General features: G+C 39.2%; 1 protein-coding gene and 1 long non-coding RNA gene across 2 annotated transcripts; one reads left to right on the top strand and one right to left on the bottom strand.

Moving 5' to 3' along the window:
- Window positions 1–478: 478 nt before the first annotated feature.
- Window positions 479–10,137, bottom strand: LOC130708419 (uncharacterized). Its single transcript, XR_009008613.1, has 3 exons — window positions 9,668–10,137; window positions 1,147–1,209; window positions 479–606 (listed from the first exon to the last, which is right to left on the bottom strand). It is a non-coding gene; the product is annotated as an uncharacterized LOC130708419 (long non-coding RNA).
- LOC103008826 (interferon alpha-1-like) lies at window positions 6,001–6,570 on the top strand. Its single transcript, XM_007176814.3, has one exon. The coding sequence runs from the start codon at window positions 6,001–6,003 to the stop codon at window positions 6,568–6,570; it is 570 nt and encodes a 189-aa protein (XP_007176876.2).
- Window positions 10,138–14,518: the final 4,381 nt, after the last annotated feature.

Consider the following 14,518-nt stretch of genomic DNA (forward strand, 5'->3'; position numbering starts at 1 on the left):
ATAATAATGTCCCTAAACAGTCTTTAAAAAATAAAAAAATAAAGATCCACTAAGGAGTAATATGTGTCTGGTTACTGTGAGCTGTGAGATTCAGGGAGAGTCTGAGTTCAGACAGGTGGCTCTGTATATGACACCAGGCTAGTTCTTAACCTAGTAGAGGGCAAATTAGAGATGAGGCCATCCTCATGAGTTTAATATAGTGCCAGGCAAAGGCCGAAAATTGTGCTGCAACTTAAATCCCCAGAGCCATATGCACCTTAAAGGAAACATAATCCTAGTGGTTTTAGCAATAAACTCAGTAGGCATGACTGATACCAGTAAGGGAAGAGTGGAAATATTAGCCATTTTCGATTATAATCCCAGCAAATATGGCCCTGATGAAGCAAAATAGCTTGGTCATTTGCAAATGCCTTCCAGTAGTAGGAGAAAATCTAAGAAACTGCTTTAGTTAAAATTACCTGTTGAGTGATTACACGGGGCCTGGTGCCGATGATACCACAGAGAATAAGTCAGAGTCCAGTTACTACAGAGCTGATTTGCCAAAGATGGGCACATACCTATTGTTTGAAGATGGGAATGTAGAGGGCTGAAGCAACATAACTTTCACTGCAAAATAAAAAGTATTAAAGATTGGAGCTGAAAGTTAATTCTTTCCACAACATAATCAATATTTATTCAGTTCTAAATTAATTATGACGATGGTTTCCTTTTGTTTGAAAAGGACAGACTTGGATTGGCACCTCTGAAAGTCCTTAGGGAAATTTGAAATTTAATGCAAAAATAGAGGGAAAGATTCAAATTGATGATGACTGCTAAATCATGCATTCTCACTGGGGATGATAACTGCTTCCATGGGTGCAAACATTAGTTTTTAGGGGTATGACAAATTTTGCTATTACAATGCTGTGGCACTCCAAAGCTTAACCCTATACAACAAAATCTTATTCCTTAGTATTCATTTTTGTCTTTGGGTTTTCTTGTGTATCATACATACAAGAAGAGTTGACACTGAGTTCATGGAAGATAAACAAAATGCATACACGATCAGTGCTCCACACTACGGTGGCTTGATGGCTCATTGGAGGACTTTCTCTCCATCATTTGCTTGATCTCAAAGTAATATTGTGAGAGGTGGTCTTTACTTACTTCTGAGCTCCCATTGGCTGTCTTGTGGTTGTTGCTTATGTTTGAGTCTCAGTGTGATTTGCGCTATGGGAATTAAATACAAATAGAAAATTGTATTTGTATATTAAATACAAAAAGGGTTATATTTTATCATTTAATTCTACTGAAGTTGTTCAACACATCCATAATTACGGCAAGTGCTTAACAGAAAAAAATGTTGACAATATCTAGATGAATATCTAGCATCAGTGAAATTAAAAATAATTTTCTGAAAAAAATTATTTTATGATATGAAGCAAAACTAAAAGTACCTAAAAATAAATATTAAGAAAATAATTTTAAAATTTCAATGATTTTGAGCAGTTTTGAATGATTTTTAAGTATATCTATACCTTGGTAGTACTATAAAGTTTATAAATTTTATTTAAATATGTAGTTTGCTACATTCCTGTTTATATAAGTAAATACAGTAATTAAAAGTCACTCTGAAAACTTAGTTGTAAAGTTAAATTAAAATTCAATAGCTTAACAATCAGTGTGATACACCACATCAACAAATTGAAGAATAAAAACCATATGATCATCTCAATAGATACAGAAAAATCTTTTGACAAAATTCAACACCCATTTATGAAGAAAACTCTCCAGAAAGTGGGCATAGAGGGAACCTACCTCAACATAATAAAGACCATATACAAAAACCCACAGCAAAACATCATTCTCAATGGTGAAAAACTGAAAGCATTTCCTCTAAGATCAGGAACAAGACAAGGATGTCCACTCTCACCACTATTATTCAACATAACCTTGGAAGTCCTAGCCACAGCAATCAGAGAAGAAAAAGATAGAAAAGGAATCCAAATTGGAAAAGAAGTAAAACTGTCACTGTTTGCAGATGACATGATACTATACAGAGAAAATCCTAAAGATGCTACTAGAAAACTACTAGAGCTCATCAATGAATTTGGTAAAGTTGCAGGATACAAACTTAATACACAGAAATCTCTTGCATTCCTATACACTAACAATGAAAGATCAGAAAGAGAAATCAAGAAAACAATCCCATTTACCATCAGATCAAAAACAATAAAACACCTAGGAATAAACCTACCTAAGGAGGCAGAAGATCTGTACTCAGAAAACTATAAGACACTGATGAAAGAAATCAAAGATGACACAAACAGGACTTCCCTGGTGGTGCACTGGTTAAGAATCCGCCTAACAATGCAGGGGACATGGGTTCGAGCCCTGGTCTGGGAAGATCCCACATGCCGTGGAGCAACTAAGCCCATGCGCCACAACTACTGAGCCTGCATGCCACAACTACTGAAGCCCGTGTGCCTAGAGCTTGTGCTCCGCAGTGAGAGAAGCCACCGTAATGAGAATCCTGCACACTGCACCGAAGAGTAGCCCCTGCTCGCTGCAACTACAGAAAGCCCGCGCACAGCAACAAAGACCCAATGCAGCCAAAAATAAATAAATAAATAAACAAACAAATAAATAAAGATGATACAAACAGATGGAGAGATGTATTGATACCATATTCTTGGATTGGAAGAATCAATATTGTGAAAATGACTCTACTACCCAAAGCAATCTACAGATTCAATGCAATCCCTATCAAATTACCAATGGCATTTATCACAGAGTTAGAACAAAAAATTTTACAATTTATATGGAAACACAAAAGACCATGAAAAGCTAAGCAATATTGAGAAAGAAAAACGGAGCTGGAGGAATCAGGCTCCCTGACTTCAGACTGCACTACAAAGTTATAGTAATCAAAACCATAGGTACTGGCCCCAAAACAGAAATATAGATCAATGAAACAGGATAGAAAGTCCAGAGGTAAACTCATGCACCTATGGTCACCTAATCTATGACAAAGGAGGCAAGAATATACAGTGGAGAAAAGATAGTCTCTTTAATAAGTGGTGCTGGGAAAATTGGACAGCTACATGTAAAAGAATGAAATTAGAACACTCCCTAACACCATACACAAAAATAAACTCAAAATGGGTTAGAGACCTAAATGTAAGACCAGACACTATAAAACTCTTAGAGGAAAACATAGGCAGAACACTCTATGACATAAATCACAGCAAGATCCTTTTTGACCCACCTCCTAGAGAAATGGAAATAAAAACAGAAATAAACAAATGGGACCTAATTAAACTTAAAAGCTTTTACACAGCAAAGGAAATCATAAACGAAATGAAAAGACCACCCTCAGAATGGGAGAAAATATTTGCAAACGAGGCAACTGACAAGGGATTAATCTCCACAATATACAAACAGCTCATGCAGCTCAATATCAAAAAAACAAACAACCCAATCAAAAAATGGGTGGAAGGAACTTCCCTGGTGGCGCAGTGGCTAAGAATCTGCCTGCCAATTCAGGGGACATGGGTTCAATCCCTGGTCCGGGAAGATCCCACATGTCGTGGAGCAACTAAGCCCGTGAGCCACAACTACTGAGCCTGCGTGCCACAACTACGGAAGCCTGTGTGCCTAGATCCCATGCTCCACAACAAGAGAAACCACTGCAATGAGAAGACCACACACCACAATGAAGAATAGCCCCCGCTCACTGCAACTAGAGAAAGCCAGCGCACAGCAACAAAGACCCAACACAGCCAAAAAATAAATTAATTAATTAAATAAATTTATATTTTAAAAAAGCTTTAAAAAAATGGGCAGAATATCTAAATAGACATTTCTCCAAAGAAGATATGCAGATGGCCAAAGAGCACATGATGCTCAGCATCACTAATTATTAGAGAAATGCAAATCAAAACTACAATGAAGTATCACTTCACACTGGTCAGAATGGCCATCATCAAAAAACCTACAATAAATGCTGGAGAGGGTGTGGAGAAAAGGGAACCCTCTTGCACTGTTGGTGGGAATGTAAATTGATACAGCCACTATGGAGAACAGTATGGAGGTTCCTTAAAAAACTAAAAATAGGAACTTCCCTGGTGGTCCAGCAGTTAAGACTCTGCGCGCCCAATGCAGGCAGCCCGGGTTCAATCCCTGGTCAGGGAACTAGATCCTGCATGCCACAACTAAGAGCCTGCATGCCGCAACAAAAAGATCTCGCATGCTGCAACTAAAGATCCCACATGCTGCAACTAAGACCTGGCTCAGCCAAATAAATAAATAATTTTTAAAAACCCTAAAAATAGAACTACCATATGACCCAGCAATCCCACTCCTGGGCATATACCCGAAGAAAACCATAATTCAAAAAGATACATGCACCCAATGTTCATAGCAGCACTATCTACAATAGCCAGGAACTGGAAGCAACCTAAATGTCCATCAACAGATGAATGGATAAAGAAGATGTGGTACATATATACAGTGGAATATTAGCCATAAAAAGGAACAAAATTGTGCCATTGGCAGAGATGTGGATGGACCTAGAGACTGTCATACAGAGTGAAGTAAGTCAGAAAGAAAAAAACAAATATTGTATAATATCGCTCATATGTGGATCTAGAAAAATGGTACAGACGAACTTATTTGCAAAGTAGAAATAGAGACACAGATGTAGAGAACAAACTTATGGATACCAAGGCGGGAAAAGTGGGGTAGGATGAATTGGGAGATTGGGATGGATATATATACACTACTATGTATAAAATAGATAACGAATGAGAACCTACTGTATAGCACAGGGAGCTCTACTCAGTGATCTGTGGTGACCTAAATGGGAAGGATACCCAAAAAAGAGAGGATATATTTATACATATAACTGATTCACTTTGCTGTACAGCAGAAACTAACACAACAAGGTAAAGCAACTATACTCCAATAAAAAGTAATAAAAAAAATAGAGAAAAAAGGGAAGAAAAGATACATGCACCCCAATGTTCACTGCAGCACTATTTACAATAGCCAGGACATGGAAGCAACCTAAATGTCCATTGACAGAGGAATGGATAAAGAAGATGTAGTACATATATATAATGGAATATTATTTAGCCATAAAAAAGAATGAAATAATGCCATTTGCAGCAACATGGATGGACCTAGAGATGGTCATACCAAGTGAAGTAAGTCAGACAGAGAAAGACAAATATCATATGATATAGCTTATATGTGGAATCTAAAAAAAGGGTACAAATGAACTTATCTACAAAACAGAAACAGAGTGACAGATGTAGAAAACAAACTTATGGTTACCAGAGGGTAAGGGGGGGAGGGATAAACTGGGAGATTGGGATTGACATATACACACTACTATATACAAAATAGATAAATAATAAGGATCTACTTTGTAGCACAGGGAACTCTACTCAATACTCTATAATGACCTATATGGGAAAAGAATCTAAAAAAGAGTGGATATATGTATATGTATAACTGATTCACTTTGCTGTACACCTGAAACTAACACAACACTTTAAACCAACTCTACTCCAATAAAAATTTTTAAAAAATTCAATAGCTTTAAAACTTTTTGTCATTCTTAACCCTGCAGTGAATACAAAGAGTAAGCTTTGCACTTTTTATATGTACAGAGTAGAGATATCCATGGAGTACATAAATACATACACAGGACATATGTGTTATCAAAATTTCATGTTGGGGGGGGCAATTACGAAAAACTATCTAAGAAGGCTCTGTGGGCAGAGGCAGAGGCAATAATGGAAAAAAATATTTGTGAAACACTGCCCTAACCCATTTGGAGAGTGCAAAATGAAAAGCAAAAACAGAAGTAGAAAGTAACAAGAAATATTCAGAAAATGGAAATGAGTATGTCCCTATTTAAGACCCAGGCCTGAAGGAAGGTCTTCAGAGAACCTAGAGAGCAGGGTTCACAGAGTCCCCACCTCAGCCAGGCCAGCAGCATCTACAAGGTCCCCGATGGCCCCAACCTTGTCCTTACTCCTGGCCCTGCTGCTGCTCAGCTGCAACTCCACCTGCTCTCTGGGCTGTGACCTGCCTCAGACCCACAGCCTGGCTAACACGAGGGCCCTGATGCTCCTGCAACAAATGAGGAGAATCTCCCCCTTCACCTGCCTGAAGGACAGAAATGACTTTGGATTCCCCCAGGAGGCGTTTGGAGGCAACCAGTTCCAGAAGGCTCAAGCCATCGCTGTCGTCCATGAGACGATCCAGCAGACCTTCCGGCTCTTCAGCACGGAGGGCTCGGCTGCCGCTTGGGATGAGACCCTCCTGGACAAGTTCTGCACTGCACTTTCTCAGCAGCTCACTGACCTGCAAGCCTGTCTGATGCAGGAGGCGGGGCTGGAAGGGACTCCCCTGCTGAAGGAGGACTCCATCCTGGCTGTGAGGAAATACTTCCACAGAATCACTGTCTATCTGCAAGAGAAGAAATACAGCCCTTGTGCCTGGGAGATTGTCAGAGCAGAAGTCATGAGATCCTTCTCTTCATCAACAAACTTGCAAGAAAGACTCAGGAGGAAGGAATGACACACACCTGCTTCAACACGGAAAGGATTCTCAATAACGAGACCACACTTCCACCTGTGCTGCCATGTCAAAGACTCTCATTTCTGCTGTCATCACGCCCTGAATTGAATTAATTTGTCAAGTGTTTTCAGGAATATTAAGCAACATGATGTTCTACTCTACAGGCACTAGTCCCTCATAGATGCCTACGCTGATCTATCTACTTACTTATCTACTTATTTATTTATCTATTTTAATATTTATTTCAATATTTATAAAGATTTAAATTATTTTTATTTACATAATATTATGTGCATGTATACACTGTGGTTAAGAGAAAAAATATATACTTTGTATTAACTCAGTTTATGAGTTTTCTTTGTTCATTAAATTCTTACTATAGAAAACTTCATTTGTTTATTCTTTAAAAAAGAAACACCAAGCCTGGATGTGCAAAATGATTAAAGAATGTGCTACAATTCCTTGACTATCATTACGATTCTCACATTAGAAATAAAAATAGACTTCCTCTAGTCAGGTTCTGTGTTGCCCTCAGGACACAGATGTGAACATAACTAATCCAATCTTGCTTTTTATAACTTTGATTTTTTTTTTAAGGAGAGTAACCTAAAAACAATAATTAATTCATAATTCAATTAAATTTTATTACTTATTTTTAAAATAGTCCTGATTTGTAGTAGAAATGAATATCAGTTAGGTTGAATGCTACAATGAGTGGGGAGAAAAATGGAACTCCCCCAGTAGAAGGTGGATCAAGCCGTGTGAGGATACAAAAATAAAAGTAGTAGATATTACCTATAGCTAACTAGTAGACACTTCAGTGCAAATGTCCATTGGATACTGGAGATGGCAATTTACAAGCAATCCCATGAAGTGTAAAGCATGGAACTGAAGAAGTGATCAAATGCGAGGAGAGTATAGAATGAGAAAAGGACTTAAAATTGAGTCCTATGACCTTAACCTTAAAAGGGAGGGAACACCACAAAGGAAGCAGATATGGAATGGCCATATGTTAACAGGACGAGAGAGAATGGTGAGAAGACCGTGTTTGAAAAGACTGAAACTGCTTAGAAGACTCAAAGCATTCATGAAAACGTAGATGGCAAATGCTCCCTACATTGGGAAAAGAGATGGCATTGGCCACTTAGTGAGAGCTTGTTTGGTAGACTTAATCAGCAGAAGGTGAAGAGAAGGTGGAAGGATGAGTAAGAGAAGTTAATGACAATATACACAGAAAACAGGTTTGAGATATTTGCCATCTGAATTGGAGGAGAGAAAGGAGGTCCTATGCAAGGCTGGGACCTAGAGTAGAAGGTGGATCATTTTATTCTCTGCATGGTTTTCCCTTTCTGAAACATTTTTGCCTCAGAAGAGATTTCATGGATTTGATGTACTGTAACTCATAATCATGTTTAATATTTTATTTACTTTAAAACATGACATATTTAATTATTCACAAGGATAATTTATCATCATTTTGATTAACATTATATTGATTGTCAGTAAGCTGCTCTGTAGATTGAAATCATCCACTACATGGGAAACAGATGGAACTGACCTTACTGAGAGCTGATTTGGTGGAATTAATCAGCAGAAACCATACTGGAGTAGGTGGAAGAGTGACAAGAGAAGAACTCCCATTGTCATTGTTTTACCAGGGGAGTCACTTTACTTCTTTCACTCTCATCATAGTCAGGTTTGTATCTGTTTTCATTTTACTTCAGTGCATCAAATGCAATGACGCTTTCCAAGAAAGCTGAATGGAGAAGGAAATCGGTGATGTATTGAACATTATGGAAAATCATGGTACAGGCCCTTTATGTTTCCGTTTTTACTTTCCTATTAAGCTACTAAACTCAAAATGAAACAGAAAGTAATTCAGTAGTAGCAAGACAACACTTGTCCAGAAAAATATGAACTGAAAAAGAACGTATAACATTACAAAGACTCTGACACCAGGAAAGCAAAGAAGGCTAATTTTATCTAGCATCCTATGCCCTACATTTTCACTGCCCTACATCTTCATTGTGAGATGGAGAATGATGAACCAAGAGGCTCAGTAGAAATCTACTGAATCATCTAATGATGGTTATTAATTACTTCAATATAAGGTTCTGATGCAAGGTGAACAGAAGCTTCTGATGGGAGGTCTGATGGAAAATCTAAGAATACTCTGTTAATAATTATTTGGAGTAATTGTTATGACCTCTGTGCTAATGATACAATGGTGAACAAGATGCAGACCTGTCTCCTATGGTGGTTATTTGCCAAACAGGTCTAATAAATCTATTTTCAAGAAAACCAATCCTGGACTTCCCTGGTGATGCAGTGGTTAAGAATCCACCTGCCACTGCAGGGCACACGGTTCGAGCCCTGGTCCGGGAAGATCCCACATGCTGCGGAGCAACTAAGCCCGTGTGCCACAACTACTGAGCCTCCGCTCTAGAGCCTGCGTGCCACAATTACTGAAGCCTGTGCACCTAGGGCCTGTTCTCCACAACGAGAGAAGCCACCGCAATGAGAAGCCCTTGCACCGCAAAGAAGAGTAGCCCCCGCTCACCGCAACTAAAGAAAGCCCACGCGCAGCAACGAAGACCCAAGGCAGCCAAACATAAAGAAATAAATTAATTAATTTTTTTTAAAAAAAGAAGAAGACCAATCCTGAAGGATAAGCCAGCTTAGCTGATATGGAAAATAAAGAGGGCAGAAACAGAGCCCAGGACTAGAAGTAAACACAGCCAACCTCTTAGAAAGATAAATGTAAATCCTCATCTAATGGTCAATTTACCTCAGTTCCTTTTATTCTGTACATCAAGTTCAACTTTTAAAGAAACTTACCATACTAAAAAGTGAAAAACACAGTTTGAAGTGATAGAGCAAATATCAGAAACAGACTCAGATACAGTAGAAATTTAGGAATTATCAGACCAGGAGTTCAAAATAACAGTGATTAAAGTGTGAAAGGCTCTAATGTATTCACCTATTTTATTCTTCTACTTTATCTCAGTCAAACTATGTATGGTATTTAAAATACTTTTGCTTGTATAATATCACATTGAACTTTATAATGTATTCAAATGTAATAAAATATGCTTACCTTTATCTTTTTTCAAATTATTTTCTTGTTTAATTTATGAAACTCTTCCCCAGATGACAGCTTGGATTTGTTTATTCTTATAAAAAGAAATAGCTTAAATTCTCAAAGCATACTGAAAAATGGATGATGAATTCTTTTTTTTTTTTTTTTTGCTGTGTTGGGTCTTTGTTGGTAGGCACGGGCTTTCTCTAGTTACAGCGAGCGGGGGCTACTCTTTGCTGCGGTGCATGGGCTTCTCATTGCAGTGGCTTCTCTTGTTGCGGAGCACGGGCTCTTGGCACACAGGCTTCCGTAGTTGTGGCAAGTGGGCTCCGTAGTTGCAGTGTGCGGGTTCTAGGGTGCACGGGCTTCAGTAGTTGTGGCTCGCAGGCTCAGTATTTGAGCCTTGCGGGCTGCAGAACTCAGGCTCAGTAGTTGTGGCACATGGGCTTAATTGCTCCACGGCATGTGGGATCTTCCTGGACCAGGGATCAAACCCGTGTCCCCTGCATTGGCAGGCAGATTCTTAACCACTGCGCCACCAGGGAAGTCCTGTATGATGAATTCTACTCATCATTCATTTGTTTCAGTAGGTTATATTTTACAACTTCATTTTCTATATCAGATATATAATAGTTCTGCGAATAAAGAGGTGAAAAAAGCAAATGCCAAACCTCCCTTTTAGGAGAGTTCTGTTTGGAAAAGAAAGAGATATAAAAACAGTAATCATGCTAAAATTAGTTCAATTAAGTTTCCTGTTACAATGAGAGATAAAGGAAACGGGATTCTCTCACTAGCATCTGGAATGAGGCTTTTCAAGAAGGGGAAAGGCAGATGTATTCTATAAAGTGCTCTACAAACATCTAAAGTCAGATTTCCCATTGGTGGATGCATATGCAGATCTGGAATCTACAACAATGTACATCATGGAGATATTAATTTGTGTTTGTTGCATATTTGAAAATCAAGATATGGTAAGGATGTCATTACTTATGAGTAGGATGTAGAATGAGAAGAGGACCTAAACCTTATGAGGACCTTCAACTTTTAAGACTGAGAAAGAGAAGGAGAGGCTGCCAAGGACACAGAGATGGAGTAGCCAGTGCAGTTAGGAGTCAGCCAGGGAACAACGATCTTCAGGAAGCACTGAAGAAGGAAACCAAGGGTTTGAGAATTAAACAGGATGAAATTTAAATAATTATTTATATGTGAGATAGGATTCTGCATTGCATGTAGATTCTGCCAGGACATATGTGCGATCCTGGAGAATCACTTAACTTCCCTGAGGCTCAGTTTCCTCAAATATAAAGTAAATGAAAATATTCCTAGAGTTGCTGTGGTATTAGACAAACTGGAACACTAAAGAGCCTTTAGCAGAATATCATCCACTGAGTGAAGGCTAAACAGGTAGTGCCTATCTTCTTATTTTTCATATAGACCTAAATGGGAATAATGAATTCTCCTCTCCCTCTCTCTGTCACTGACTGCAAAACACTGACAGCCTAAAAAACAGAATTGGGAAAAACTGTTTCATCAGTTGTATGTAATTTTATGCATAATAATATAATAATATATATCTATGCTACATACTTATGAATATATAATATAAGGTATATTATATATATAAAATTCCATATATCTATTTGCTGATTCTGATACATGGCAAAATTCCCCTTCCTCTCTGTTTTCCTGGATCCCATTTTTTCATTTTTCATTTTTCAAATACCATAATCATGTACTTCCTCCCAGTGTAGAAATCCAGTATACTCTCCCCATTCACTCTGCATTAAGCTGTACTGCCCATTCATACAGCTGTTTCCTTCTCCATTAGGGTTTCTGGCTGTCAATTTCCCCTTAAGACTACAAAGCCACCAATGGAAAGCAGAAGCTGAGTGAAAGTTCTAGGTTTGTCAGAAACCCTCATATGGCTCCACCCTCTCCGCCTGCCAAGCACTGCAGGTCCAGACTGTCCAGGCTCCCAGAGAAACACAGCGAATACATGGCACCCTGCCCAACAATGAACAATGGTGGAGAATCCAGGAGCTCACCTGTGCCTCTATTTGTGCACTTCCACGTGCTGACTGCACTAGGAGGAACTCACCTGTTTCAGGACTCTTATTTGTTCAAAAAGCCCAAAGCGCAGGAAACATGGAGTTGAAAGGCAGCAGCAGCTTGAGAACTTGGAAGGAGAACAGAGATGTTGAAAGCGTTCACTGGAACAGCGGCAGGTCCTCAGGACACGGAAGGACACAGATGAGCTGCACTGAGGCAAGTGTTTCTCCAGAACATTCTTTTTCAGAGAAGAAAAGATTGAGGTGCGTGCGATAGCACAGAGTTCTCCCAGAAGGACGTGGCCACTAGCAGTGTCCCCAGCACTGATACCACAGCAGCCTGCAGAGTCTTGGAAGGGACGAGGGTTACCTCAGTGCCAGCTGCAAACTTGTTTCGTCCTTAGGACCCAGCAAGTTATCACAGAGCAGGGAAGGATATTCCTGGGGACAATGCAATCCAAGAAATTTCGTACATTCCATCATGATGTCTTTGCCCCTTTGAAAGACAAACAAAATAAAACATGCTTGAATAGAAGGGACACAGGCAGGGATTTTAATATATTTAGCAACAACTGGGGTAGAGCCTTTCCAGCAGGGCAGGTATCAGTAACATGCACACTGCAAGGTCACAATTTCTAAAAGCAACACAGAGCTAAGTGGAAATTCATTTATTAAATTTAGGCAATTTGGAAAGAGGACACTGATGGATCAATCATCTTTCTGTTCTTTCCAGTTGGTGCATACAGCACTGAGTAGGTATTTTAAAGTCAGAAGGACAATTAAAGTACATTTAGAGGTTTGGAAACCTTCCTAAGGATTAGGGTCCTAAAACAAGCAGAAACCATTCCTATATTACTGCTAAAAATATCATTTTATTAACAAATGATTTTTTAAATAATAGTTTTATTTCAATTCTTCAGTATTATCTTATGATGTTTTAATGGGCTGAGGCTAGAAATTTAAATAAAGACAACTATACAAGGCCATGAGGATGACTCTGGAGTTTAAGCCAGACTCTCCCTGCTAAGGAGCCCATTAAAAACCTTCACTGCTTCTGTCTAGGAAGCATGTATGCTCTTCTGTCTTGGTCATACATAAGGCCTCTTCGGTACCCACATCTTAACCAATAGTTGGAACAATAAAGAGTAGAGATTCTTATTTGGACTCTATCAGTAGACAAATGGATGTCCAGTCTGGACTGTAGGTGAGAAATGGAGGTGTCTTCATTGAGAATGAGAACAGCAGGCTGACCTGAGGAGATCTCCTGGGAAATCAGTGAGGTCCTTGTCGACTGAAAACAAACCACAACATGAGAGCTGAGAGTTCATATTTTGGGGAGGACTTACTGAGGACCATAACCTGGAGGACAGCCTTTCAGTCAGCTCTGACGAACTGCCCCAAGGACGTAAGGGGGAGGTCAGTATATACTGGTGATTTTGGTGAGGTAGGTACATGTAATCAAGAACACATCTTGTTAGAAGCTTGCTGCTAGTCATGAGGAACAGATGTCTCTGTTAATGATTTTAGGGCTTTTTACATACGGAGAACATGCAAGAAATTGCGTTTATTAAATTTTCTTGGGAAATTATTTAACGACCTACTGGCCTGTTCTGTCAGTTTTCCCAGAGCACGGCATGCCTCGTTCCTCATCTCCACCCTGAACTCCTAACAGGGCGTGCTGCGGTCAGGGACTACAGTGACTAGTGACTTCATTCTTGTAGAACCGGATGGCGAGTGACTTTTTAGTTGTAATCCTGAAGAAGAAACGTCAGAGCTCATATGGCTAGAAATCGTTAGGTGCTTTTACTTTGTTCTTAAACTCACAAGAAAACTCAAGAGTTAAAAATACATAGATTCCAGAGGTCTGCTGTTGTTGGATTAATAAAGTTATTGACTGTATTTCGTTGAAGAAATCACTCATAAAATCTTAGACTTGTTCCTTCAATTGGCAGAAAAATCCACTCCTTTCTAACCGTTTAATAGGGATTTTGCCTATTTTTGCTTAGAACTTAAAGTCAGCTCAGTTGACAGACCACACCCTGTGTAGCCCTCCAAAACAAGAGACAGCAATCCTTTAGCATCTGAAGTGGAATTAAGGGTCCTTTGTCATCTCACTCTCCTCCCTCTGCTGATTTAGTTGGTTCCTAAATATCATGTTCTTTTCCACCCTTCACTTTCTTTAATGGGCTCTTTCAGACAAATCATAGAAAAGCCCCTCACTAAGGTTTGCCCTTGGTACGTTTGGAATAGTTCATCCATCCAGATCGATATTTGTCTCCAGCTGTATAAGTGAGTGTGATCGAAATAGGGTTACTGAGAGGACCAAGTTAATAGAACTTAGAAAGTGGCTAGTTACTTATAAGCAAGCAATAAAATTCAGTTACTTTTTTTTTTTCAACATATTCCCTACATCTCTCAGCAAAGACTCTGTCTCTCTCTCTCTTTTTTAAAATATTTATTTATTTATTTTGGCTGCACTGGGTCTTAGTTGCAACATGCGGGATCTTTGTTGAGGCATGCAGGATCTTTAGCTGTGGTATGTGGACTCTTAGTTGTGGCATGCATGTGGGATCTACTTCCCCAGTCAGCGATCGAACCTGGGCCCCCTGCATTGGAAGCTCAGAGTCTTACCCACTGGACCATCAGGGAAGTCCCCAGTTGCTACTTTTTAATATGACGATTACTATTATCCAGATTAAGATCAGTATCATTTGGCATCATCTAATTCCCTTCCGTTTAATCTAGTGTTCTCAAAGCACTCTTCTTATTGCCTGAGTGGATTCATCAACTAGACAGATGCTCAGCAAGGCTGATCTCCACG

The sequence above is a fragment of the Balaenoptera acutorostrata genome, chromosome 6, assembly GCF_949987535.1.
Source record: "Balaenoptera acutorostrata chromosome 6, mBalAcu1.1, whole genome shotgun sequence".
Classification (NCBI taxonomy): Eukaryota; Metazoa; Chordata; class Mammalia; order Artiodactyla; family Balaenopteridae; genus Balaenoptera; species Balaenoptera acutorostrata.